The following is a 26770-nucleotide window of genomic DNA, read 5'->3' on the forward strand; positions in this document are numbered from 1 at the left end:
AGAAAACGGAGACCACATCATTGCTTAGAATTCTATCGGAAGTCCTGGACAGTATCTTGGACAACAAAGCTGTAGTTATCATTAATCATATTGAACAAAGATTTCTTTCGCTTACAGTCTCCTTTAGTTGCTTAAAATTGTTGTTGGAGTATAAACGAGCTGATTTTGAACGCATAAACTACTGAAACGTACATTTAGGAAGGAATACATTGTTGCCTTATCAACCTAGCCAGTTAATACGGTAAGCACATAATTTTTTACGCCAAATTGTAATTGTCAAGGACTGCGTAATGACGGTTATTAAAACATGAGTATGATGGACATACAAAGGCTGATCTGAAACTCTTGTTAAATTAAACAAATTTATGGAAATTTGAAGTTCAGTTTACGGTACGTTTTGGCCTAGTTGAAAACAAGAATTGTGTTCAATAATCCCTTCTATACAACATTCAGTGGTGCTACAATATTTTAGGTCTAGGCCTCACATATTTTATCTATCAGTCATTTGTCTGTCTGATAAGCAAGTAATCATTCTGTTATCTGGCAAAAATACTCAAAACAGTAAATTCTAAACTTAATAAATAAAATTAATGGCGCTACAACCTTTTTTAGGTCTGGGTCTCAGATTTCTGTATCTGTTTCATGATCATTTGTTAATCTAATAGGCAAGTAGATGATTAGCCTTCTGTGCCTGACGCACGCCATCGACTCTTTGGGTCTAAGGCAAGCCCGGTTTCCTCACGATGTTTTCCTTCACCGTTCGAGCTAATGTTAAATGCGCACATGGAAAGAAAGTCCATTGATGCATAGGGGATCGAGGCTACGACCTCAGGAATTGTTACCACCTGAATTTGGTACCTCTCTGGAACTTTTCGGTACTCTTTTAAAATATCAAATCATCAAACAACACTTATTTTAAAACAAATATCTATCCAGCAGTTAATCCCAGGCCCTTTTATCAACTAGATAATCGTTAACTTTGTAGTAAGCCTTTATTCTTTATCTGTCACATTGTTAGTTATACTATAGTGTTGTGTTAAATTAACAAAAGCATTAACTTACTTTCCGGGTTTTATAGTAAGTGACATATCAGTTAGAGTGTTCTCTGCGTGGGACACTGTCCACTTCGCGGTAGCATGTTTGAGTCGAACACCTCTTGCGTCCTCTTCTACCCTGGTAGCTAGTTCCTCTGTATCCTCTTCACCAGATTCGAGTGGTGCTTCTAAGTTACCTGAAACATTGGTTGGACATGTTACTTGACTGCAATTTATGTATGTATTTTAAAGTTCTAATGTATGCATAAAATTATACAAGAAAAAATTACATTACAAATTTCACACACATACACATCAATTATTAGCAAACTAGCAAGGGAAAAAATAAAACAAAAATAATATTAACTAAAACTAAATAGAAAATGTATCATAAACAACGTTACGGCAAGCTGGAAGATGTTTTGTGATGTTTTCGTTATAGCAAAAAAATGCAATCCTAGTAAAATATTTATTGTCTAAGTGTCTCGGAATGTTTACTGCATTCAAACAAAACAAACGATAACAATGTTACGATGTAAGATGTGAGATATTTTACATTTACTGCCAGTTCTCAACTCAAGAACGGAAGAGAAGAACTGGCAATAACCGCCACTCTTTTCAATCGCCAAGTTTTTTGTTTTATAAAATCTTTGTAAGGAGCTACAACCATTACACCATGTTCCACATGACATCTTTGAGTAAATAATAAATATATATATAAACAAATTTAAACAAAGATTTGTCCTGTAGCATGGTGAAATAGGAGCACACAGTAGCATTCTCGTGGGAACAAAACGCAAATACATAGTCGAAATAACTAACATCACCGCATACACGAATTCAACTACGACCAGTCACCACAAGTTTCACCCGTACACGAGTATGACGCATCGGCATATATTAGGGAGAGACACAACCCGTCGCAAGCATATACCTGATAGCTCAATGTTAAAGTCCCAAAGTTTCAAAATACACAGTGAAACCTTACAAACACACGTCTTAAATATGAAATGGGAATGGAATGACAAAAGGATTATATGCATTGCGTGCTACTTAAAGAACTTGAACTAAATACCTAAAGATCGATAAGGTTTCTTCATTTAATTGATGTTTCATTGTGTAAATAGTCGAATTAGTCCTTTAATTATAATTAATTAAGAATTTATTTAATTACTAGACGACACGGTGAACTTCGAATGACCTACATACATTTGTGGGAAAAGATATTACAACATTTTTAAAACAGACTATAGAGATCGAATATCATACTACAGCTATAAAACACAAGTATGAAGGTATCTATAAATATATGACAACTAAGTAACAATTGTTATTTCTAAAAAGACGTAAAATATTTCCCATAATTTATTTGGGAACTGTGAAATATTCAATTGTCGTTTTTAGCCTTTTGCTTTACGAAATATTGAAATTCCCAGTATATAAATCTTCCCTGAACTTCCACGAATATTTAAAGATCATAAATGGCCAAATCGGTCCAGACATTCTCGAGTTTTAGTGAGACAAACGAACAGCAATTAATTTTTATATTTAAAGAAGATTGAAATGAGGAAATACTGCCAGTATCAAAAGTACAGTAATGACGCGGTATTTCACCCAATTACGCTGAGATTTCTCAATTTATATTTCTGTAGTGTGAAATTTATAATATTGAGAAAATTACCTATGTACAGAGTAATTTTTACTTGTATGGAATACAAGCTTAAAAAAAACCAAAGCCAATTTCGACGCTTTAGGTAGCTCGTCGTTAAAATATATTTATTTTATTTATCGCCGTATTTTCAAAAACGTGTTCTGTATGAAATGCCAAAATCACGTACCGTACGTAATTATTGACAATAAAGCAAAGTGATGTACTAAAGTTTTATACAAGACATCATTATCTAAAAAATCCTTTTTCATTTCATTCTATTTACGGAGAAAAGCTTCGCAGATCACAGCTAGACAAATAAAAACAATTATTATCGTAATCGTGGTAATCAAACTGTTTGTACAAGGGTGTGTAAAAGACGGCTACTACTTGTACAAACCGTTGCGGGTACCCATAAATAACATAGAACAGGGCCTCCGACTAGACCTATCTATGACACTTATTGCATGTAGTACGCATGTCTCAATTATTTATCTATAAACACTTCGTTACACACAGAAATAATTGACACAATGAAATTAAAAGGAGGGCAACTGGCGGCCCTATCGCTTTCGAGGGATCTCTACCAGGCAACCAATGTAAGAAATAAAATTAGATAACGCAAGCGCAAGAAGTGCAAAAATACATAAGACATATAGTTATTTAGAAAAAACTAGTCGAACAACACAAAGTCATTATGTACACAGTGAACAGGACAAAATTAAAAAAAAGACACATGAATATTTTTAGATCAATCAGTACGAAATAGTTATTTAGATTTATTTTGTAATATTTATCTCCACGACTTATATAAATGGCAAAATAAACACATTTTGATCCTTCGGAACGGATTTTTTTTTTAATTTAATAAACCCGGAAACACATTAAAGCCATTTTAAAGTATTGAGGAAAACTTATGAATCAGTGGGTAAACACTTCACACGGCACATCATTGACTACAATGTTTTTGTCGTGCAGGTGTAAACTGTTTTTTACGCCACGATGCGCAATTAAGATGTACTGGTGAGGCGCGCACTCGGGGGCCCTAAGCATGCTGGCGGCAATAGTGGGATTGCTCATACGTGGGTCATTGCAATTGACTGCATTTGCCTCCATGGTAAAGTACTGGTTTGATTGCCAGTTCTTCTCTTCTGTTCTACGCCCTTGATTTGAGAACTGGCAGTGAATGTACCTATGTTACCTATATGAATAAATGATTTTTGACTATGACTTGGTTTGATGCGATGGACGTATGCAATTTATAATAAATATTTAATTTTATGACTGAATATACCCTATAAGCTATATTGTAACACAAAAATAACTATATGTGCTTATGATGGTCTGCTTAAATAAATAAATTAAAATATGTATGCTCTTTCGAACTGCAGTCGCAGCGTACAGCGGAAGTGACGTAAAATACGTGAAAAAAGTAATTACCGTTTCCGTTACCATCATGCTTCTTGGGCACCAACGGCGACTCAAGGGACTGCTTAGAGGTTTCCTTTTCCTTATCTAAGTCGCCTTTAACTGAAGAGGCTGCCGAGTCCCGTACTAGGCCCTCCTTCTTTTTGGATGTTTGTATTTCTGCCAACCCGGGCACAGGTTTACTCGTGTCTTCATATAGCATGAAGTTCTGAAGACGTTTTATGGATATCGTCGCTTCCGCGACTTGTGCGATACCTAAACGTTGAAAATAATATACATATATATAGTAAATATACAGTGATAAATTGTTACGTTGATTGACTGGAAATTTAAATAAAGTCTGTAACGGATTTAAATAACATTTAAAAAATCTACATAAGGTACTCTAGTGGCATGTTTTTTTTTTATTAAATAGGAGGCAAACGCCCATGGAGAAGGCTCTCAAATGCAGATAATAATATGTCATTAGGTGAAACCATTTTTTTAAATGTAACAGGAGGCAAAACGGCAGTAGGCTCACCTAATCTAAAGTGATACATCATTGCCCAACCACGCAAGTCAAAGGCCGGCAACGCGGCCTTTGAACCTTTTCTAAAACTTTTTGAACCGTTGACGTTGACGCATCGTCGAGTTTGGTTTCCTAGATATGCCGATTACTTCATTAACCAAACGAGGTGTTATTCAGTGCCCATTTTGAAAATGAATTGGATATCTGGAGTTCCAGACAACATACATTTACGCCTCTTTCCCGAAGAGGTAAGCAGAACATCAACCATGGATCAACCAAGTGGAGACTTGGCACGGTCTAGACACAACTCTCTCACTTTCCTTTCATGACATTCACCATGTATACGGACATTCTTAACCTCCCCCTATCCAAGTACCTTCTGGATTTTCTCCAGGTATATACGACAAGGCCTACCCGAATCCATTTGCCGTCAACTTGGATGGCGAGAACGTAAAATTACCTTGAGGGAAGAAGACAGTCATGGTCTGTCTCAAAATATTATAGAAACTGGTGACGACGAACACTTGCTTGGCGCTGATCACATTATTCTCCAAAACAAACGCCAGGATAGAGAAGAACAGACAAATCCTGGTTGTGAACATGATGAAAGACGTCAACACACCACGGATGTATGATGTTGCTTTTATCTGTTTTATTTCTTGCCTGTAATAATAAAGTTATTTTTAAACTATCCCTATGTAGTTATCGAGCAAATTCCAGCACAGCCTGGACACATTAAAAATAAAATGGCTGCCTTAGTTAGTAAATATAAGGTTGTGAGAAAATTAACGATAGTAATTTCAATAAAAAAATATATTTTCGGGAGAGGGTAGTTGCTCTTTTATAACTAAAAATTATATTATCTACCCTCCATAAGGCGGAAAGATTCATTTCTGATGAGACGAAAAATGGCAGGATTTGAGGGTCATTTTAGATTAGAAGCTTGCTACCACCAATTTTGTTATATATTTATTTAGTTTACGATTATATAATTCATTTTTTACATACATACATTGAAATTGGCTAAGGAAACGAAAAGATCTTACTAGACGCTACAACCATTTTATTAGACCTGAGCCTTTGAATTCTTTATCTGTTTCATGATAATTTGTCAATCTAATAGAAAATTAGTTGATTAGCCTCCTGTCCTCGAAACACACAGTCGACTTTTTGTGTAAGCCAAGCTGGTTTTATCACGATGTATACCTCCATCGTACGAGCGAGTAAACTACGTATACAAACAGAAAGTTCATTGGTGTCCAGGAATCGAATACGACCTCAGGGATGAGAGTCGCACGCTGAAGCCACTAGACCAACACTGCTGAGAATTTTATTTGCTCGCGTAAAAGTCAATAAGGTGGACAAAATAATCCATAAGCCAAAAAGCCTATGGCTTATAAAGATTAACTGGTTAGATAATTTTGTTCAAGTTAAGCTGCTAAAGCCTTCCAAGCAGATAAGAACAAAAGCTGTATCGCAATCATATCAAGATACTCCAAGATTTACTACCAGCCATATGTACTTTCGAGAATTTTATTCTCATTAAAAACGTACATATCACTTACATGAGAAACAAATAATATTATGACAAAGTTAAATAGAAAAATATAACGCCACACTCGTATACTTTTGTCATCAGAATCCAATTACCAAAAACCTTCGCAGGGGTATACGTAACGGGTCCATTACTATTTCCCGTATCTTAGGAGGCAATTTCCCTATCTTCCTGTAAGAAGTAGAAACAACTATTTTGGCTCGAGAAAGGCAAAGGATCGATGCCTTTGAGATGTGGTGCTGGTGACGATCCTGACAACTCCTCATATAGACTCGCCTGTCTACCATAGGCCGACAACGAATCATATCTTATTTCCCACATACAATGCGCAGCGGCGACGTGAACTTAGAGAAACTGACCGTGGTTGGTAAAACAGAAGGCAAAAGATCACGTGGCCGTTCACCAACCACATGAACCGATCATATGAAATACTTATCGTCCTCAAAACTGTATACTGGCGTAAGAGAGCCGCTGGACAGGAACCGGTAGAAACGGATAGTCCATACCAGATGCTTCATTGCTGACCACGACTCTCAGCATGAGCTGCCGAAAGAGAAAGACTGGGGGTAATAGATTGGAGTTGTTCCAAATGAATCTACCATGGGTCTTGTTTTGTGGGGTCGGAATAATTCGCTCAAGAAAATGTGCCAATAGCCTTACGTAAAAATAGGATGGTTACGGAAGACAATAACTTTGTGATTTCGAAACTATTTGCTAAGTGCGACTTTGACATATGGGAGTCAAACTATAAGTATAAATAACTTTAAACATAACCGAATGAAACATGTCTGTCACTAGTATGTCCTCGTCGTCCGAATACGGAGAAGACGCCTAGCCCACCAGACCAAGTTTTATTTAATTAAATTTGGTCACATTTAAGGAAAAAAACATATATTATTAGGTATGCAACGGGCGGCCTTAACTCTAACAATCGATCGATTCCATGCAAGTAAGAGAAGAAACTAAAAAAATAAAGTGCATAACGAAATCAACAAAATGATAGAATTATCAAACTTAATCTAAAGTAATACAAAAATAAACTAAATTAACTAAACATAGTTTACAATACAATCCAAAAAAAGAAATATTTGAATTACAAAGGTCACGATTCATCAGCATAGGATAAGGTCAAGAAGTGATTAAACAGAAGAGTTTTAAAAGATGATAGAGAGGTAGCCAATCGTATGGAGTCAGGCAGTCTATTCCACAACTTAATAACCAAGATTCTAAACGAATTGCCAAAGAAGGATGACTTAGGAGATGGAATTTCCAAACAACATCTATTAGAGGAGCGTACCATATATAAGGACAAAAGTTTTAGTAAATAAAGTCCCTAGTATTGTCTTTTGTTAAAATAGCTTTTACCAACAAAACTCCGACGTTTCGTGTGCTTTTCAGCGTCACGCACGGTGACTGAAGAAAAATTAGAAATTTAGAATTATGTAAATAATTATAAGTTAAAGTAAGCTTTAATCCGTTCAAAAAGTGTTTTTCTTAAATTAAGGTACTTTTTATGATAGAGGAGATTTGACGCTCCCATGCTGCCTAGCTACTTGGCCACATATCTGCCTGATCGCATTGTTGATAGGCTATGTATAAAAAGAGCACTAGAAAAAGAAAAACGATTCTGAAAAAAAATATTTGTAACTAGTCATGGAATAAGGGAAGACAAAATAGAGGACATAAACAAAAGGTGAAAATGTTTTTAAACTGATGGGAGGTTCAAACTTAGCGAAATAGATTAACGTACTCGCTTGTGTTATCGTGGTTCTAGAGAATTTTCTGAGTCAATAATAATATTTATTTCCTGCGTATTCGTCAGCAGACCTGTTCATCACTCAAATGTTCATCTCCTGCTAATTCCATACGATTGGCTACCGTTTGAAGTCTTCTACATAAACACTTCTTCAATCCTATCCTGTCCATTGCTTTTTTCAATACGTGAACCTTAATGTTAGCGTTTAGATTTAAAAGTTTGGTAATTGTATAACTTTCTAGTGTTATTTGTAATTTTTTTTCTGTGTTGGTTGTAGCATTTCTTGCCCTAGGTATTTCTTGTTTTCGTTTTTTTCCTTACTACTTGCCTGGATGGGTGCAGGCCACCCGTTGCATCCCTAATAATGTAATAATTTTTATAACGAAGTTTTAATAAATAATAAAAACAAATGGCTTTGATGCGCACGCGACTAATTTCTATTTTATAGCTTAGCTCGTAGTCTGAATCCAGCTTAATATCTATGACATTTCATTCGTGTAATGAACATAAGTAATTACAAAGTACAATCAATTAATAGGAATTTAGCCTTGTTTAGTTCAAATGTAAACCGCAATGTATTCATTTCGTTCATTAAACAAGACCTTTTGATACTAATTCCTTAAGGAACAAGTTACATATTAAATTACAAGCACTCACTCAAACAAATCGCGTTAAAAAAGGATTTAATTTTTGAATTATTAATTTAATATCCCTATCTGAGCAAAATTATTTGAATACATACTAATAGGAAAACATATCAATGAGGCACAGAAAACACCCGAGCTTAACCTCACACATCGGCCTATCATCAGGGTGATGGCAGAACCATCACCCTCATGAGAATTTTTTGCGCCGACTATAAAATTGGTAGGAACAAAAAACTGCTACATTTAAAATCTTTTTGACAGGACGAAGTCTGTGGGGCCCGCTAGTTAACTAAAAAATATTTCAAAAACAAAGTGTTTATTACTCATAGTTTAATGCTTTATGGTATACAACATTCCTTGTTGTTTTTCTGGTGCGTATATAAATAGTTTTGTTGGTATTCCGACATGGGAACAGGCGACATAACTGGCTATGTGCAAAACATCACTTCCAAGATTAATGTCACAAACAATTAGCTAATTATTAATTTTCATAAGAACCTTCTCCTGACAATAACAAACACAACAAAAAAAGAATTAGCGAAATCAGTCCAGCCCTTTATGCGTGATGCCGTGATGAAGGGAAATAGGGATTCGTTTTTAAATATATAGATCGATTTTCAGAGTTGGAATGATTAAAACATTTTAAAATATATGTTGATCACACTTAACAATCGAAAGAATTAATAATGAAATAAAATATTCGACTTTTTTTCGAAAGGAACCGCTGTTGGCGGCCCTGGAGAGGCCCGGGATGTTGAAAATGGGCTTTTTTTGACTAGCGAAAAATCGCTGTGAATCGCCTAAAAGCAGGTCGGAAGCTCACCGGAGTTTGCGAATGCAACTCGCTTTTTTTTAAAGGCGGTTTATAAGTGCGCGGACGGCTTTTAATTTGTAGTTAGCTATCGTGATTGATCACTTGGGTCCGTTAGGTGGGTGCTGTCGAAGTGTGAAATATTATTATATCTTTTAGATATTTCGATTTAGTATATTGATTGGGTTCGAGGCTTGCATTAGAAATACGGCGTGTCAGGCACAGGAGGCTGACCACCTACTTGCCTATTAGATTGACAAATGATCATGAAACAGATACAGAAATCTTAAGCAGACATAAAGGTTGCAATGCTAGTAATTTATCTTTATGTTTTATATACATTTTGTTAATATTTAAATATATATATAGCGTGGTGTAACTGTGATTCTTATTAATCAAATCAACATTTATGTATACATATAGGTTACAATGTAGGCTAATCGTCAATATTAATAAAGGCATGGTCGATTTTTTTATTTACTACGGTTGTAAAAGGTTGTAGCGCCACTGATTTTATATACATAATTAAAAAAGTTAACAGTACTGGACACTTCTACATACCACTTATATTCTATAATATAGCGATTGTTGCAGAAGAACTTTCCGTTTTAATAGTTTGAAAAGGTGTTGTTTAACATTATTTATTATACAGTTTTGAATCGTTAGTGATAATACTTACTTCCTGGCTTTAGCCACCAAATCCGCGAAAGGCTTCTCCCATGTATACATCTTTATGACTTGTATACCAGAAAGTATTTCGTTCATTAATCGAACTCTCTCATCTGTACGAAGTGCTGTTTTCAGTCGGAGCACGGATGTCCGCTTGCCCAGGTATGCTGAAAAGAAGAAAGAAGAAAGAAAGAATTATCGTCTGATATATAAAGCTGAAAATGATCCTAAAGCTCCTAGATACTTAAAGCAAAAGTTTATATTCCTTTTTGATAGTTTTGATTTGCGTTCTATTATCCACGTTTCGATGACAATTATTAAACTGAATTCTATCAATGCACATTTACGATGCAAAGTATCCTGCTTTGGAGTTTCCTACCCCTCGATATCAGACCAGGTCAGTCATTAAATGTCTTTTTTAACGTTTCTCTTCTGATTAATTACGACTCATAACCTTTTTTTAGATTATAGTTTAGTTTAGTTTTAATTAGTTCAAGTTTTATGTTTTTTTGTTAATTATGGACATCTTGTACTTGTATCCACAGTTGTGTTTTTAATTTACATAATAGGGTTGTCTGGAAGAAATCGCTTGTTAGAGCCGGCCGTCCCTTGCCTAATATTTTATACAACCTGTTTTTTATATGTTAAAGATAACAAAGTGTTAATAAATAAACAAAACTTGGTTATTAAGACTGTGTCATCTTGAGTGCTCATTTTCACCTAACGAGGTCAAGATATCAATACAGCAGGTATATTACAACATATTTATCACAAAACACGGTTATCTTTCAATAGTGACAAAACTATTTCTAGTATTTCGAAAACATTGTTAGTAGCACACTCTACGAATATTAAAACTGTATGACCGATATAATGTCTTTAGATATCACGACAGTAAAATCAAAGATTCATACAAGTACTAAATTATCCAAATATTATACATTTTTTTAATAGAGAGCCGAACGGTCAGGCAGCTCACCACTCACTCACTCACTCTCTTTTCTCGAAGGACACTAAGTAGAAATGGTACGATGATGAAAGACGAGATATTATATATTATTCTAGATTATATATCCTCCATAAATTGCTATAATTTTTACAGGCTTTTCCGGAAAGGTTTTCCATCTTACAGAGAGTACCCATGGGCAGCGCAATATCACTTACAATACACACTCGCAATACACACAGCTGCTGCTCATCAATCTTCTCATTCTAAAAAAATCTTTTCATTTCTCAAGTCTAACTTACTTTTAAACTCTACATGAACAACTCTTAACCATATGCATTTACTCGTGATAGTTTTAACAAAATATTTTTATTTATTTGTAATTGTTAATTTATTTATTTTTATGTACTTTAGAGGCGTTGTGATTCACGATTAGTTATTATTTTTTTTTACTTTTATTTTGGTTTTGTAATTTTGTTTTTTAAATTTAGGTTTGCACTTTATCCTAAGTATTTATTTATCCTAACTAGGGTTGCCTGGATGAGATCGCTCGTTAGCGATAAGGCCAACTACCAAATGTATAATGCAACAATGTGTTACATACATCATTGCTCAACCATTTTTATGTCCGACACACGAAAAAGCCAAAAAGTAAAACAGCCTTGCGACTCCATAACTGTATGGCATATACTGTATATGTACATAGCGCGATATTTTTAACGAATCTTTTCTACCTATATGTAGTTTGTATTTATTATTTTTCAACAGATTGCGATCCCTTTGAAAGCAAGGGTCACGACTGACTGACACCACACAATATAGTATACAATTATATATATATAATTAATAATAATATTAATATATATATATATATATATATATAGTACACAATTACAAAGTAGAAATATATAACATTTTTTATGGTACAATTTATTTTCTCTTTTATCATTGTAATGTTTCCCTTTGAATGTTGTGCTCGTCATTGATGCTTAGGCATGTATTGTGTTCTTTGTAAGTGATTGTATGTGTTTCGTTTGTGTGCCTCTTTAAAATAAATCAATAAACATAATTCATTCACTGGATAAAATTTGTAATTGAAAAGCACATATAAAAAATTTCAAAGCAACATAGAAAACTTCGTTTATGGGTTAAAACGACAAAGGGAAACTGTTAACCATAATACAATATTAGCTGCTTATCATGCATGTTTATCTATACTTAGATATGAAAATAGTTTGGGGAAATTCACTCAAAGTAAATAGAGGTTTTGAGGCTAAATAAAATGTCTTATAAAACAATTAATTACTTACCTTTAAGAATCTCAAAATTTTATCTCCCTATATGTATATTTTAGAAATGTCCTTATTAGTTTACATAAAGATAAATATTTTTAAGTCAACGTCAAGACATCTGTCGAAGTAGACATGGAGAGAAATAGGCTGTGCTACAACTTAATCTCGAACTGTATAGGAAAATCACCTTTTGTATGGCAATCACGGTTTATAGTAATTTACCAAAAACATAAAAATATCTTTCTACTAGAGTTTTTGAAATTGACTTTGTACTACTTTTGGAAAAAAATTTATTATTCTATTAATAATTTGCGTGAAATATTATAATTAATATCAACGTAATATTTGAATAATGAAACGATAAGGTAATAAAATAATATAAGGGACCGGTCAAGTATTACGTAAGCAGATTTACTGTTACAAATTATTTTCCTTCCTTAGAGGTCTTCTTGTAAATCGTTACGATGATTGAATTACGCGTTTTTCATATTATTTTTGACTTTCCAGTACTTTACACCACATAATGGTAAGTTTACGGTACAAAGGGTAATGGAGAGTTTTACTATTGGATACAGAAGACGTTACGGTGTGTTTCATGGCGGGGGTGGGGGGTGTTTGGTCAAGAATCTCCAAAAATTGCGTGACGTAACGCTCCCTAATATGTGTAAAAAAAGGCAATTAATACTGTTGAACGAGCCCTATAAATTGACTATACTGATATGACTCATAATGTAACTTCTATTATACCTTAGAAAAAATTGCACGCCCTTACTAAGTCCGAATATTCAAACTTTAACCACCATAACATTTTTCTACAATTTCCGAATAAATTATCAAAATCTACACAACTATGTAATCCTAGTACCTTGAACTTAGCGTTAACTGTTTGTTATACGCGTCAGTTTCGCGTTAGCCGTATAAACACATACACCAATACAGCACTGTAATTTTCCATACAAAAGTTGTTCAATATTTCACCGTATTTAATTTCGCTAGTCGAATTGTTTTTATATTTAATCAATTTGTTCCTAATTGAAAACATTGATAGCCGGTTAATTGGAATGACCTGGCGTCCCTTAGATAATATACGGTCAAAGTAACCAGTGAACTATAAACTGTTATTAAATTTTGTTTTATTATTAGGGCTATAAAAATAACGACTTTCTTTATGCGCACAGCATTTAACATTAGTTAGAACGGTGACGGAAAATATTGAGCAAACCGGGTTGCCTTAGACCCAAAAAGTTGACGGCGTCTGTCAGGTTGATTGTCTATTAGATTGACGAATGATTATTACACAGATACGGAAGAGGTTCAGACACGCCTGGGAGTGATTGTTAAATGCGTACAATGAAAGTCGATTGGTACACAGCCGGATAAACTACGACCTCAGGAATGAGAGACGCATGCTGAAGCTAACACCACTCTGAAGAATGATTTACTTCAATGAAACCTTAAAATCTAACTTAATGACAGTTGGGACATTAAATTGAATCTCGCTAGGGATTTTAGGCGAACATCTGGACAAATCTTAGGTCAGTAATCGGAATACAGAAGCCGAAAAAGCACGATAAAAACATTCAAAGGACATTAGGTCACTAAACCGGTCTTTGACCTGCGATTCAAATTAAATCGTTCGTGCATAATTCGATTTTTAAATCTACAAATAAAATCAATCATTCAATGGTTACGTATACTGCTGCTTCATTTAAGAATAGGTTAAAACAACTATTCGAGTAGTAAACCTTGTATCTTTCTTCTTATTTTGGCTACTAGTATGTGTTTTGTTGTCGTTCTACCGATCTATAAACTTTGTATTGTCTACTTAAATATTTTGTTCTCTGTCATGTCACGTTTTGTTTTGCTTTATATCCTTTCTTATCAGTGAAACTTTTTGTGGATATATCCAATGCTTTAATTCTTATGTTTATATTTCTTTTCTGACTTCTACTTTTAGAGATGTATCTGTTTGTTTCCCAAATGAATAAATAAAAAAAATAAATAAAAATATAATAAGGTCAGCCTTGCTGGTTGAAATTTATTCAAACAAATATGGTCGTGTTTCTGTATCGGGTACATTTCAAACATTTCCTACCCTGGCAACGTATCCTGCGTATTCCCTGGACAGATAGGTTTCAGTTCCAAGTTTTTCAGGCATTTCTGGTATTGTTAAATTCCGGCCAAATTACCCGAAAACTTCTTGACAACCTTGACTATAATAACCAGGAAAATGGGGGGAAAGCGACCAAGGGGGATGGAGCCCAACACGGATCGACCAGGTATCACCAAACATAGGTCTCAGTCACTTAGATTGTCAGAGATTGAAGCAGTTCAGTGGATAACAACGAGGTCGGAACGCACCACAAGGGTTCGGAGAAGAGTGTCACAACCATATTGAATGTACGAGAATCAGCGTGTGCTGAGTCTGGACTCTTATCTTAAATATTTAGAGCACATTTGAAGAGATGTTTTCGTATAGGCCTAGTTTTTTTTATTGTAACGGGGGCAATTCATCTGATGTTAAGTGATACCGCCCACCCATAGACACTCACAAGGCTGGCGATTGCGTTGTCAACCTTTTAAGAATTGGTACGCTCTTTTTGGTTCGGTAATACACCAGTGAAAAGCTGGTTCCACATAGTGGTGTCCAGAATTTGCCTTACACACTCAGGTATGGAACGAGGTGAGGTCGAGGTGTTACGGGTAGAATTTTCTATTCTGTCTCCACGTCTGATGATGAAATTCGTGGCTGGCGTAAGCCTTATCTCTGTACCACATGAATTTACTAAACAATTAGCACTTGTTTCTACGGTGAAGGCAAACATCGTTACGCTGGTGTATCTCAAAAATCAATGAAACATCAAAAACTGATAATCTTGTCTAAATAAAAATTATGAACGAGACGGATGATGAGACAAATAAAAGGTTTTAGCGCCACTAGATTAGTATTTAATATTATCATACAATTCACACAGGTTAGAAACGTGTTTGGAATAAATGATAAATCTTTTTAGGTTAATGAACCAAACTCGAGGTACGTCCGATTTTAAATATACTAAACTGATTTATGTAAGAAACTGGGACAGGAATTTATTTATTCTTTATGTATTGGTTTTTTAGTTGTAGATTTTACAGCGGAGGAGGTATTTACATACATTATATATAAACTATGTAATAAGTAGTCTAGTTCTTTATATAATTATAATATATACGCGCAGTGTCAAAAAAAATAGACATAACATTAATTACTAACAAAACACACAGACTCACATAAAATAACAATATTAAAAAAAAATTAAAGAAAAATGTGTATTGCGCGTGTGCTGTGGTTGTAATTAGCCCTGGCTCAGCATTATGCTGAGGAGCAGAGTCGTTCCACAGCGCTGGTCATTCTGCCAGAGACCACAGCAGCTAGTTTGCGCCTCAGTCGCAAAGAAGAATAAGAATGTAATACTCAATAGAAACAAATAATAATAATAATAGAAGTAAAAGTTTTTTGGGTGGATTAAAAACTATATTTCGTGAGATATTTGTTGAGTTGATGTTTTTTCAACTTCTGACTCTTGATAATTTAAAACTCAAGGGATCAAAGGTAACTTTCAAGTAAGGGGGCGTTTAAGTATTACGTGTCGCAATTTTCAATCTTAACCCCCCTCATGAAACGCACCGTAACGTTTTCTGTATCCAATAGTAAAACATTTCGTGACCACCCCCATTGACTCTTTATACCTAAAACTTACCATTATGTGGTGTAAAGTACTAGAAAGTCAAAAATAATACTAACAATAACGCGTAATTCAATCCCTGCTCCGCATCGTAACAAGAGGGGGAAACCCCCCCCCCCGAAATTCGATACGTAATACTCCCTACCCTACCGAGAATTCAAAATAACAAGCGTTTGTTTAACAACTCAAGTAAATAAGATTTTGATTAAAATTCGTAATTTATTATTACGTATTAACAATTAAATAGAATTGTTCACAATTTTTGAAAATAAGTCTGCTTGTTTTGAATACGTCAAAGTCAAAAATCATTTATTCATATAGGTACACCTACCACAATGTACACTTATGAACGTCAAAAAATATACATTAAATTTTATTTTAATTTACTGCCAGTTCTCAAATCAAGGGCGTAGAACGGAAGAGAAGAACTGGCAATAAACTCTCCGCCACTCTTTAATCGCCAATATTTTTGTTATACACAATGTTTGTAATGAGCTGCAACCATTACACCATGTTCCAGATGACATCTTAAGTTATAAATAATAATAAAATATATTAAAAACAAAGACTTGTCTCAGATTGTCAAAGACCCTCTATCAGTAGGAGGCATGGTGAAATAGGAGCACGCACTTACATTCTCGTGGGAACAACACGCAAATACATAGTCGAAATAACTACGCCACAAGCAATGACATTTAAGCGACTTTAACTTCCAAATACCGAGGACTACCTTATAATGCACATAGATTTTATTTAATTTATCGAGTATTTGTTAAGTAAATAATAAATACATAAACAAATTTATTTAGAATTTTTGATATTCTATTTTGTTTAATCGTATCAAATCAATGCGTTAATGGAAATACGCTATAACAACTTTCCTTCAATAAAAACATAGTTGCTCTACAATCTTTGTATAATATTAGTATTACAAAAAACAATGGCGCTACTACAACCATTTTTAGGTCTGAGCCTCAGATTTCTGTATCCGTTACATGATCGTTTGTTAATCTAATAAGTAAACAGGTGATCATGTGCCTGACGCACGCTATCGACTGCTGTTATTTGTCTTATCAAGAGATATTTTTCTTAATAGGCAGCCTTCCGTGCCCGACACGCCGATATCTGGGTCTATCATGCCGGTTTCCCCACCATATTTTCCTTCACCGAATGTTAATGCGCCCAGAAAATTACATTATTGCAACGCCGTGATTATTATGACCTTAGAAATAATAGGCTCACGGCAAACACTGTTCCTTTTTTTTAAATTACGTCAAAAATAACAAATTTTCTATTACAATGTTTCGATACACGACGACCCCTGCTTGACATTACGAAGGATCAACGACCGCGTAAAGTTTTGATTTCAACCACAAATCCTTTGGTTTATCTTGATATGTAAGCTGGTATTAAAAAATACCACAAGAAAGGCAATACACAACAATTGAGCCGCTGAATTTTGACGGCTAGCGCATTTCCAGTCAAATCTAGCAAGTTTGGATTAAGAAAACACTTTTAAAACGGATTGAAGCTATGTATTATTGTTATAAACTTTACATAACTTTAATTTTTTTTTTAAATCCGACGTTTCGCGTGCTCTCCAGCGTGCGTGTTCACGGTGACTGAAGACAAAAGATGTTGAATGTCAAAATTATCACAGCTGCAGAGAAAATTGTGTTATCTGTATTTATTTCCCCGGAGTTGGTATAGACTAAAAGATGAAGGGTTTTTGAAGAAAAAAATGTAAATAATTATAAGTTTATAATAATAATACATAGCTTAAATCCGTTTAAAAAGTGTTTTCTAAATGTGTAAATGCTATGTTAATAAAAGACAATACTAAGTTTGGATTACTCGGCAAACTCACTAATAAGCCTTGTCATTAGTTGGGCCTTTGGCCCAGGGAAGAAATTAGATAGGACAACTGAAATCTGGTATGTTTTTTAACTGTACGATAGTCGTTGTATGTATTATTGTATCGCATTAGTTGTAACTGAGAAGATATAATGATGGCGTCAAAATAAATAAATTAAAAAAAAAAACCACTACGACTAATCATTGTCACGGTTCATAAGTTTTCTCTCGAGCGTATTTTCTCTTGCAAATTCCACGAAATCTTTTAATTCTTTGGGTGTAAATTAGTATACTTCACACGCCTAGGACCTCATAAAGTGATAAAGTCTTGCCCCAAAGTTCCACCGTTTAAACATAATTACGGACGACACAGTAGCCGTCCCATTACGACGGTAATTTTGACGACTGTCTAGTACGTAATAACTTATAACCAATCTTTTCGCGGAAATGTGACCTTGGTGAAAAGGAGTTCTATTAATACCAACTTATTTTACTCGGTTTGATAGTTAACTTTTTATGATTATTTGGTAGAATTACAATATAAACTTTCCTTATAGTTGATGCGATATTTTTTTTAAACAGGGGGCAAACGGGCAGGAGGCACGGTTCATCTGAGGTTAAGTGATACCGCCCATGGACACTCTCAATGCCAGAGGGCTCGCGAGTGAGTTGCCGTCCTTAAAATATATTTCAGGAAAGGAAAATTAGGTAAATGAGTATTACTAACATTGGTCACAATATAATTTCCGTAAATTACTGTCTTTATAGACAGAAAAAATCACTTATATCATTCAAGGAAGTAAAAAATGAGAAAACATTAAAACAGTGGTAATAATTAAGACTTTGTTCCCCGGGGCAAACGATATATTGATCTTATTACATGACCTGTCCCGGATTCAAACGTCTGGACATTTTTAATATAGCAATTTCCCTAAGGCATCTTTCTGAACCATTTCTATGTTGCACAACCCACGAAAAAGCCAAAGAGTTATAGTCTTGCATCACTGTTAAATTATAATAATATGTGCTTAGCGCGATATTTTTAACGAATCTTTTTTGCCTATATGTAGTTTGTATTTATTATTTTTTGAACAACCCTTTTAAAACAAACTCAACTCAAAACTTTGTTGATTCTAAATTGACATTTGCTATCAGCTCGGCAAGGACGTAGAGTGGGCAAGGAATACCAAGGATTAGAATCAAACTTATGAAAAGCTTTATTGATTAATTTCAAGTTTGCGACCCTCGAGATACCTATTAAAATCGCTCCAGAAGTTCACTCACCTTGAAGTGGTATAAACGCCAGCATAAACCCAACTCCGACAATAGCAGCCCAGTTGATCTCCAGCCACATGAAGTAGGTGACAATGACGGTAGCCAGGGGTCCAATCCATAAATAATGCAGGAAGATGATGGCTACATCGAATCTGTTCACGTCGTTCGAGAGGAGATTCACAACTTGACCCACAGTGGTCTCGCCGAGAGCAGTCTTCGACAGACGAAGAGACTGGAACCAAAAAATATTTTTAGATCATTTGTTGCACAGTGCACAATAAATTGTTGGAGCTATACTTCTTTCGACGCCTCAGGGAAAACTGATGAGAGAAAAATTTTACGATGCGCGCGCGCACCGTCACAAAATACCGACACCTTGAAGTTAGTTATACAAAACATTTTTTTTTGAAGTTATACTTATTTAAGCGCGTTTGGGGAAAATGATGAGAGAAATTTTTACGATGCGCGCGCACACCGTCACAAAAAACCGACACCCTGAAGTTATATTTATTTTACAGAATAATAAAATAATGATATGTTAAATTCGAACACCAATGCGGTTGTTGTAGGGTGTAGGTTGTTGTAGGTTCGAGCCCCGGCTGTGCACCAATGGATTTTCTATGTCCGCATTTAACATTAGCTCGAACGGTGAAGGAAAACCTCGCGAGGAAACCGGCTTGCCTTAGATGACGTGCGTCAGGCACAGAAGGCTGATCATCTACTTGCCTATTAGTTTAAATGATCATGAAACAGATACAGAAATCTGAGGCCAAGACCTAAAATGGTTGTAGCGCCATTGATTTATTTATTTGTTTTCAGTCGAGACTTTAAACGTCTAGATATTTTTATCGCAATCATAGCAAGTATAATAATCAAACGATTTCGAGGACGACATATACGACAATGGGTACAAAACCCACAAACAGCAAGAGGATCTGACGGGGATGCTACTTATGTAAGCTCCGTCTCACGTTCCTAAGCTGCAGGATAGGTGGAAGAAAATAATAATGACTCGGAATCATTCTCCATTGATTTTGTTCCCTTTGAAGTAGGCTCTAGTGCCGTAGATTTGCAAGGCGCTATTGAAAAAAATTTTTTATTTATTATTATTATTATATACGTTATGAATACTGTATATTTCTGTTGTAAACCACATGAATCACGATTTCTGATGATGTGGAAATAATTATTGTACGGCAAAGATTTAAAGGAGAGAGTTTACCGGAGATAGTACAACGTACTATAACTACGTTTGCCTATAAATGGTTGTCACAGTAAAAAAAAATCTTGTACCAATGTATCACTATGCCGAGCACAAATAAATAAATACAGGTTACCTTAAGGAAATATAGTATTAAACAAACATAAAGTACTTAAATAAACAATATCCACTGAATAAAATCACTAAACGCGTAAAGAATTTCGTCGTAAGCGTTCTTGCATAAACAAAACGAGAGCTGCGTGCCCATCTAGTAGACATTTTACATAACAAAACACGTTTTTCCTCATGAATCATTTGAAAACAATGACTTCGGAAACATTACTTCATTGTGACTTGCAAGTTCTTGTAATACGATACATCTTTTTTATTTGGATTACAGATCAACAAGAAATATTTACAGAAAAAAAGTAGGGTTTCGTAATATATCTATAGGAGAACATCAGTGTTGGCCTTGTGGCTTCAGCGTACGAGTCGCATCTTGAGCACGTAGGTTCGATTCTGGCAGTGCACCAATTGACTTTCGACGTTGGATGAAAACATCGTGAGCAAACCGGTTTGCCTTGGACCAAAAGTCGACTGTGCGCGTCACAGCAGGACGATCACCTACACGCCTATTAGATTGACCAATGAACATGAATCAAGATACAAAAACTTGAGGCCCAGACCTAAAAAGGTTGTAGCCACGGGCTTTTTTATGCTACGAGGCTCACCTGCTGTTAAATGTTACCGCCGCCCCTGGATCCTCTCAATGCCAGAGCGTTCGACAACCAGCCTTTTAAGAATTGTATAGAACAAAAGAACATTACCTTTCTATATATAAGCGAGCAGCAGGCGACCCTGAACTTCATCCCCATATGAAGAATGGCCATCATATATGGATGCACCACAAACACATTCAATGCTGAGCAGATAACCACACCGCCAGCGTACAAATACGCCTCCTTAGGCTTCATGGTCTTCTGATCTGGACTGTAGTACTCCACCAATTTCCCGAGGAAGACGGGCTGTGCTATACTGTAACAAAATTCATCAATTGAATGGTAAGTAACTCGTTTTATTAATTCACTGCTCAACTAGTGTTGGCCTAGGCCAACTAGCAACTAGTTGCTACAGCGCGCGACCTTCAACCCTGGCGGTTCAAACTCCGACCGTGACAATGGACATTTATTTATACACAAACATACACTATCCTTACAATACTAAACTAACATTTTATTTGTTAACATAAATACATACACTTTCGTTAGATTTCTAGAAAAACATAATACATCAAACTTAAGCTAACAAGCAATCTCATCCAGGCTAGTAAGGAAAGGTTTTCTCACGATAAGTTTAAGGCTTAGACCCAAAAGTCGACGTGTGTCAGGCACAGAAGGCTCATTCTTGCCTATGAAAACGTGTGTGTGTTCACAAGATTAGTCAACAAGATACAGAACTCTGAAGACCTTTCCAGGTCTAGTCTGGCTGGCTGTAGCGCCACTGGTTCGATTTAAACCAACTTTGGTAAATAGGAAATGAGGCATTGGATGATGGATGATGTTTCTTCTAAAACTTCAACTGTGTCTTAAATTAAAAGTGTATTACAGATACACATCAGAACGAGCCAATAAGACTAGAATGATGACGGATGTCTGATGACAAAGTGCAACTCTTTCATATTAAGTACCTCATATAAAATAATAAAAAATAATCCAGTAGCGCTTGGCCTGAGATGGCAACCGTTTCTTCAATAAATTTTATTGACAGGTCTTCATGTAAGCCTTTACCGTAAGGAAGAAGCATCCAGGCAATTCTTTTCTTCAATCGGCAGCTCATGCCTGAGCGTCGTGGTCAGTAAGACATCACCTGGAGCGTACTTTCTGTTCCCACCACTTTATGTCTGGTTTTAATATATTAAAGGGGGTTGGTGGTGGGGGGGGGGATTGTCTTTGATTGTCTCATTAGGTACGTCATCAGTAATTATTTACTTTTTTACACATTGTCGATACGTTTATACGTACTATTATGTTTGAGAGCTTTGCTTACTGTTGCTGACAAGGGGGGGGGGGGGGGGGGTAAATTGTAGTTAATAACGGCTACAGAGGATACACATTGTCTGTCACGTGTCAAAGTCATGCCGATGGCGATGTTTGCCTTCTCCTTCCACGACCTCAGGGATGAGACCTGATGAGATGAGATAAATTAGACCTAAAAATCTAAAAAATACCCCATAGCGGAAGTACGGAAACGACACAGGAAGTTAAATCTATTTCTAGTAATGTAGTTGTTCGTTTCCGCGACCTTATATGGAACACTGTATTTGTTGCCATGGTTACTAGGCGAAAGAAGCTATCTGAACAACCGAATCTCGAAATGAAACACGTGGAGTTTACGACTAACGTCCGTCCGTCACGGCCACGGAAACCTATCTGCACGCCGAGCTGGTAGAGACTGAACCACAGGAACAACATCTGGCTTCCACCTTTCTAAACTATATTGTTCGACGTCCATATCATAATAAACTTCATTCGAAACAAAACGTGTCATGTGTGTGTAACCTCTAGTATGCGTGTGTGAGGCTACGCGTGCGCAAATATATAAACAAAAATGACGTACTTACACGCATCATTCTACTAGTCATGGCTTATTACCATGGCAACGAATATCTTTAGGTCGTCCGAACAAATGGTAAATTTAATAATCGGCTTTAGTAGGCTTCAGTAAACAAACGATAACAAAAATCGATGAATTCAATTAGCGACACTTGTGTCAACATTTTATAGATAAAAATTATCTATGCCATGCATTGGTGACTGGTCGTGCTTGAATTCGTGTATGCGGTGATGTTAGTTATTTCGACTATGTATTTGCGTGTTGTTCCCACGAGAATGTAAGTGCGTGATCCTATTTCACCATGCCTCCTGCTGATGTCATGTGGAACATGGTGTTATTTTTGCAGCTCTTTACAAACGTTGTGTAATACAAAAACAACTTGGCGATTAAAAAGAGTGGCGGAAAGTTTCTTGCCAGTTCTTCTCTTCCGTTCTACGCTCTTGTATAGAGAACTGGCAGTAAATATAAAATTAGGAGCATTTAATGGATATTTCTTTTTTTGACGTTCGTAAGTGTACATTGTGTTACCTATACGATAAATGATTTTTGACTATTGAATTTTGATTATACATATACCATCAGCATTCAATGTTATAAAGAAATATTTGTATGTGTCGTTTTATACGTTAACTAGGAAACTATTGGTTTTCAAAAAAAAAATAGTGTAGCAGTTAAATGATATGAAACGGAAAATTAATTAATATATTCCAACCTTAGTTAAAACATGAACCATTAAAAGTATTGTAGTATTGATTTAAATCAATTTAATTTTATCGTAATTAAAATCAACTAAAGTACATGCACAGTGGACTCTGTGTTAAAACTATTCTAATTTGAAATGCAAATTCTAAAGAGTTAAAAAAAAGATTTATGTACTGATGAAAAATAAAATATTATTATCAACAAATCTACCTAAACGTATAAAATTGAGATATGACATAATAAACACAACATTTAAAATACTTACCAATGTTTTTATATACAAACGTAATTTTGACAATAACTGATGAAATAATTTACCGACGTCAATTTGAAGAAAAAAAACGTTCGAAATGACGAATCTATATTGAATTTGAAAATGGAACATAACATCTATTTAATAAAACTTGTTAGGTAAGCTATAACATTAGAAACTTTAATAACCGGTAATAATAAAGACAATTTTTAAAATTAGAATACTAAAAAACCTAAATTACAAAACAAAACAACTACAATTTGAAATAGAAACGTTTTAAAAAATCTACGCGAAATTTGAAAAAAGAACGCCACAACTTCAAAAGCACAAAGTATTCATACGAACACTACGTTCTAAAATCAAATTAAACTACTCAGTCCACTAACGATTTTCTAGAAACTTCTATCTATTCAAAACATTACGGAAAGAAATATTTACGTAATATTAGCGGGAGTATCTCTCGCTCTCATAACTTGACTACGCAGTTCCAAAAGTCGTTTGTGCATAAACATCTCATGCTCCCGACTGAAGTGACCGATGAATATGCCAAGCAGTCTTGGTTGTTGAATACTAGAGGACAAAATATATTTTAATACAAATCTGAGAAATTATTCAATAAAACTTACTTTTAAATATTTAAAGATATATATGCTATAGCTAAGAATGTCGCAGCCAGCTTAATTAGCCGTTCAATCAACTGCCTAGCCTCTTTACTAAACACCGCCGTTCAACTAGCGGCCATAATCCACCCATTTGATCAAACAGCTTGATTTCAATTTAATTACACGGTACTTTTTCTAGAATCTTTTAATTTTATCATAAGTTGAAAAAATCTCATAAAGATGGCGGACACTTATTATATCTTAAGCGGAAATGTATATGTAACCAACACACTCTGTAACTACTGGCTATATTAATTTTCAAAACCCAACCCACCCTAGCCTAGTCAGCAAATTGGTTTACAGAGTTGGTAAGGTGGTATTGTTGAGGGGTATATTTAACAGAAACGAATAGTTAACAGTTCAAACAGGTACTAGGATTGATAGTTGTGTAGGCGTAACACTGTACTATAAACAGGTAAAGTTTGAGAGGTTGTATCACTGGATCTACTGAACTGATTTTAAAAATAACCAATATAAAGCCATTGTTATTTGTGCAATGCAGGAAATAAAATACTCTTTCGTGGTAATCGGATTTGTCAGTCGAACAAAAACGTTAATTACGAACACCGCTGCTGATTCAGTGTAAACTCCATATATCGTCCCTCGATTTAATGACAAACTCCCGTCGAAATAAATTGGCTTTGGTTAGTTTAGCTTGTCTTTCATACAATGATACACTTTACATAGCATTACATCCACTCTTAATAACGACAACAATTAAGTACTTTTTAAGTTGCTAAAATTAGTAAAAAAAAAATTTCTTTACTCATAGTGGTTGCCTGGAAGAGATCGCTCGAAAGCGATAAGGCCGCCAGTTGCCCTCCTTTTGATTTAATTATGTTAATTTTTTTTAATATTGTAGTGTAACGAAGTGTAAATAATAAAAAAAACTGCGCAGCTGTGTACGTTCTTTAGTCGCTTTATTATCCAAGCCCGCAATAAACTCGACTTTCGGCATGATGCATGCGGATTTTCTAAGAGATACTTTTGTTTACAAAATGGGATTGCTTGCACTTGTAGACTGTTGCTGACCATCAATAAGTTGGAGTCATGGATTATCGATGTTTTCTTCTCACCATTTAACAACATAAAACATCATAAGATTGTCCCTTCAGTGTCTATACTGTATCATGATAATGCCTACAAAGCGCGCGACATGTCTAACTTTTTGTCCTTTGCGTCTATCCGTATGCGATACTCGAAAACTGAACAGGAATTTATTTTGCTATTGACTTATGATTATTCATGAAGAAGAAAGGCCCGTGTCGGTAACGTAGATTGCTCGTGATGTGAATTAACACTCTATCACAGTGCCACATGCTTTTCTTGGCCAGCGGCTGAATTTCGTACTACCCTCGCCGTTTTGATGCGTACAATATCTAATTTTACTACCGACATCTAATAAAAAATGCTAGGTATCTTAAAAGATTTTATATTAATAGTACAGGTAACAAAACCTATCATAACAGTTGTTCTTAAGTTTGTGCCATATTAAGCCTAGAACTGTATTTTCTTAGTATACATTGTTTTATCAAGACATTTCAATAAATTATGAAGTTAGCCATGACTTCAAATTATTCCCCTTATAATGGTTAATTTTTATTAACTGGCAATACTAATATCCATGACAGCAACGCTCTTATTGGCCAAGAAAAGTATGTGGCACTGTACGTATTAAGGTGTAATTTACAATGCAATATTAATCTTGCTTGGACAGACATAAGGTTCGTTTATACTTGCGTAGTTTTCTTTTAAAATATGAAATAAATCTATTTATAGCGTATAATTTAAACAATTTACATTCATATAACAATTGGCAAACAAGTGGCCACACAGTATTAAGTTACACCGCCCAGTCCCAAATAGGATACTAACACATTTAAATACATTTAATTCCTAAGTCGCAAGGTTAATTAAAAATTCTGTTTAGTTATACTAAGTTTGTACTAATTCTAAATAGCATTTTCTTGAATAATTAACAAACGGGAGGAGGTACGTCTGATGTTAAGTGATACCGCCGCCCATTGACACTCCCATTACCAGAAGGCTCACAAGTTCGTTGCCGGCCTTTTAAGAATTGGTACGCTCTTTTCTTCAAGGACGAAGTCGAATTGGTTCGGAAATACTTAAGTGGGCACAGCTGGTTCCACATAATAAAGAAACGCTCAGTTATCTAACGGATGTCGAGATG

General features: G+C 35.2%; 1 protein-coding gene across 3 annotated transcripts in view; it reads right to left on the reverse strand.

The window, feature by feature from the left end:
* Nucleotides 1–26770, reverse strand: part of LOC123717909 (ATP-binding cassette subfamily C member 4-like) — a 68790-nt gene that overhangs the window by 22270 nt on the left and 19750 nt on the right. For 2 of the 3 annotated variants that reach the window (XM_045674171.1, XM_045674170.1), the window contains exons 5-11: nt 24356–24487; nt 21177–21384; nt 19158–19380; nt 10067–10223; nt 5079–5281; nt 4123–4365; nt 1063–1231 (exon numbers count right to left, since the gene is read on the reverse strand). In XM_045674171.1, coding sequence (XP_045530127.1) covers nt 1063–1231; nt 4123–4365; nt 5079–5281; nt 10067–10223; nt 19158–19380; nt 21177–21384; nt 24356–24487 — 1335 coding nt within the window. The remainder of the gene's footprint in view (nt 1–1062; nt 1232–4122; nt 4366–5078; nt 5282–10066; nt 10224–19157; nt 19381–21176; nt 21385–24355; nt 24488–26770) is intronic. The other variant, XM_045674172.1, reaches the window with a different exon arrangement.

This window comes from Pieris brassicae, chromosome 13 (assembly GCF_905147105.1).
Source record: "Pieris brassicae chromosome 13, ilPieBrab1.1, whole genome shotgun sequence".
NCBI lineage: Eukaryota > Metazoa > Arthropoda > Insecta > Lepidoptera > Pieridae > Pieris > Pieris brassicae.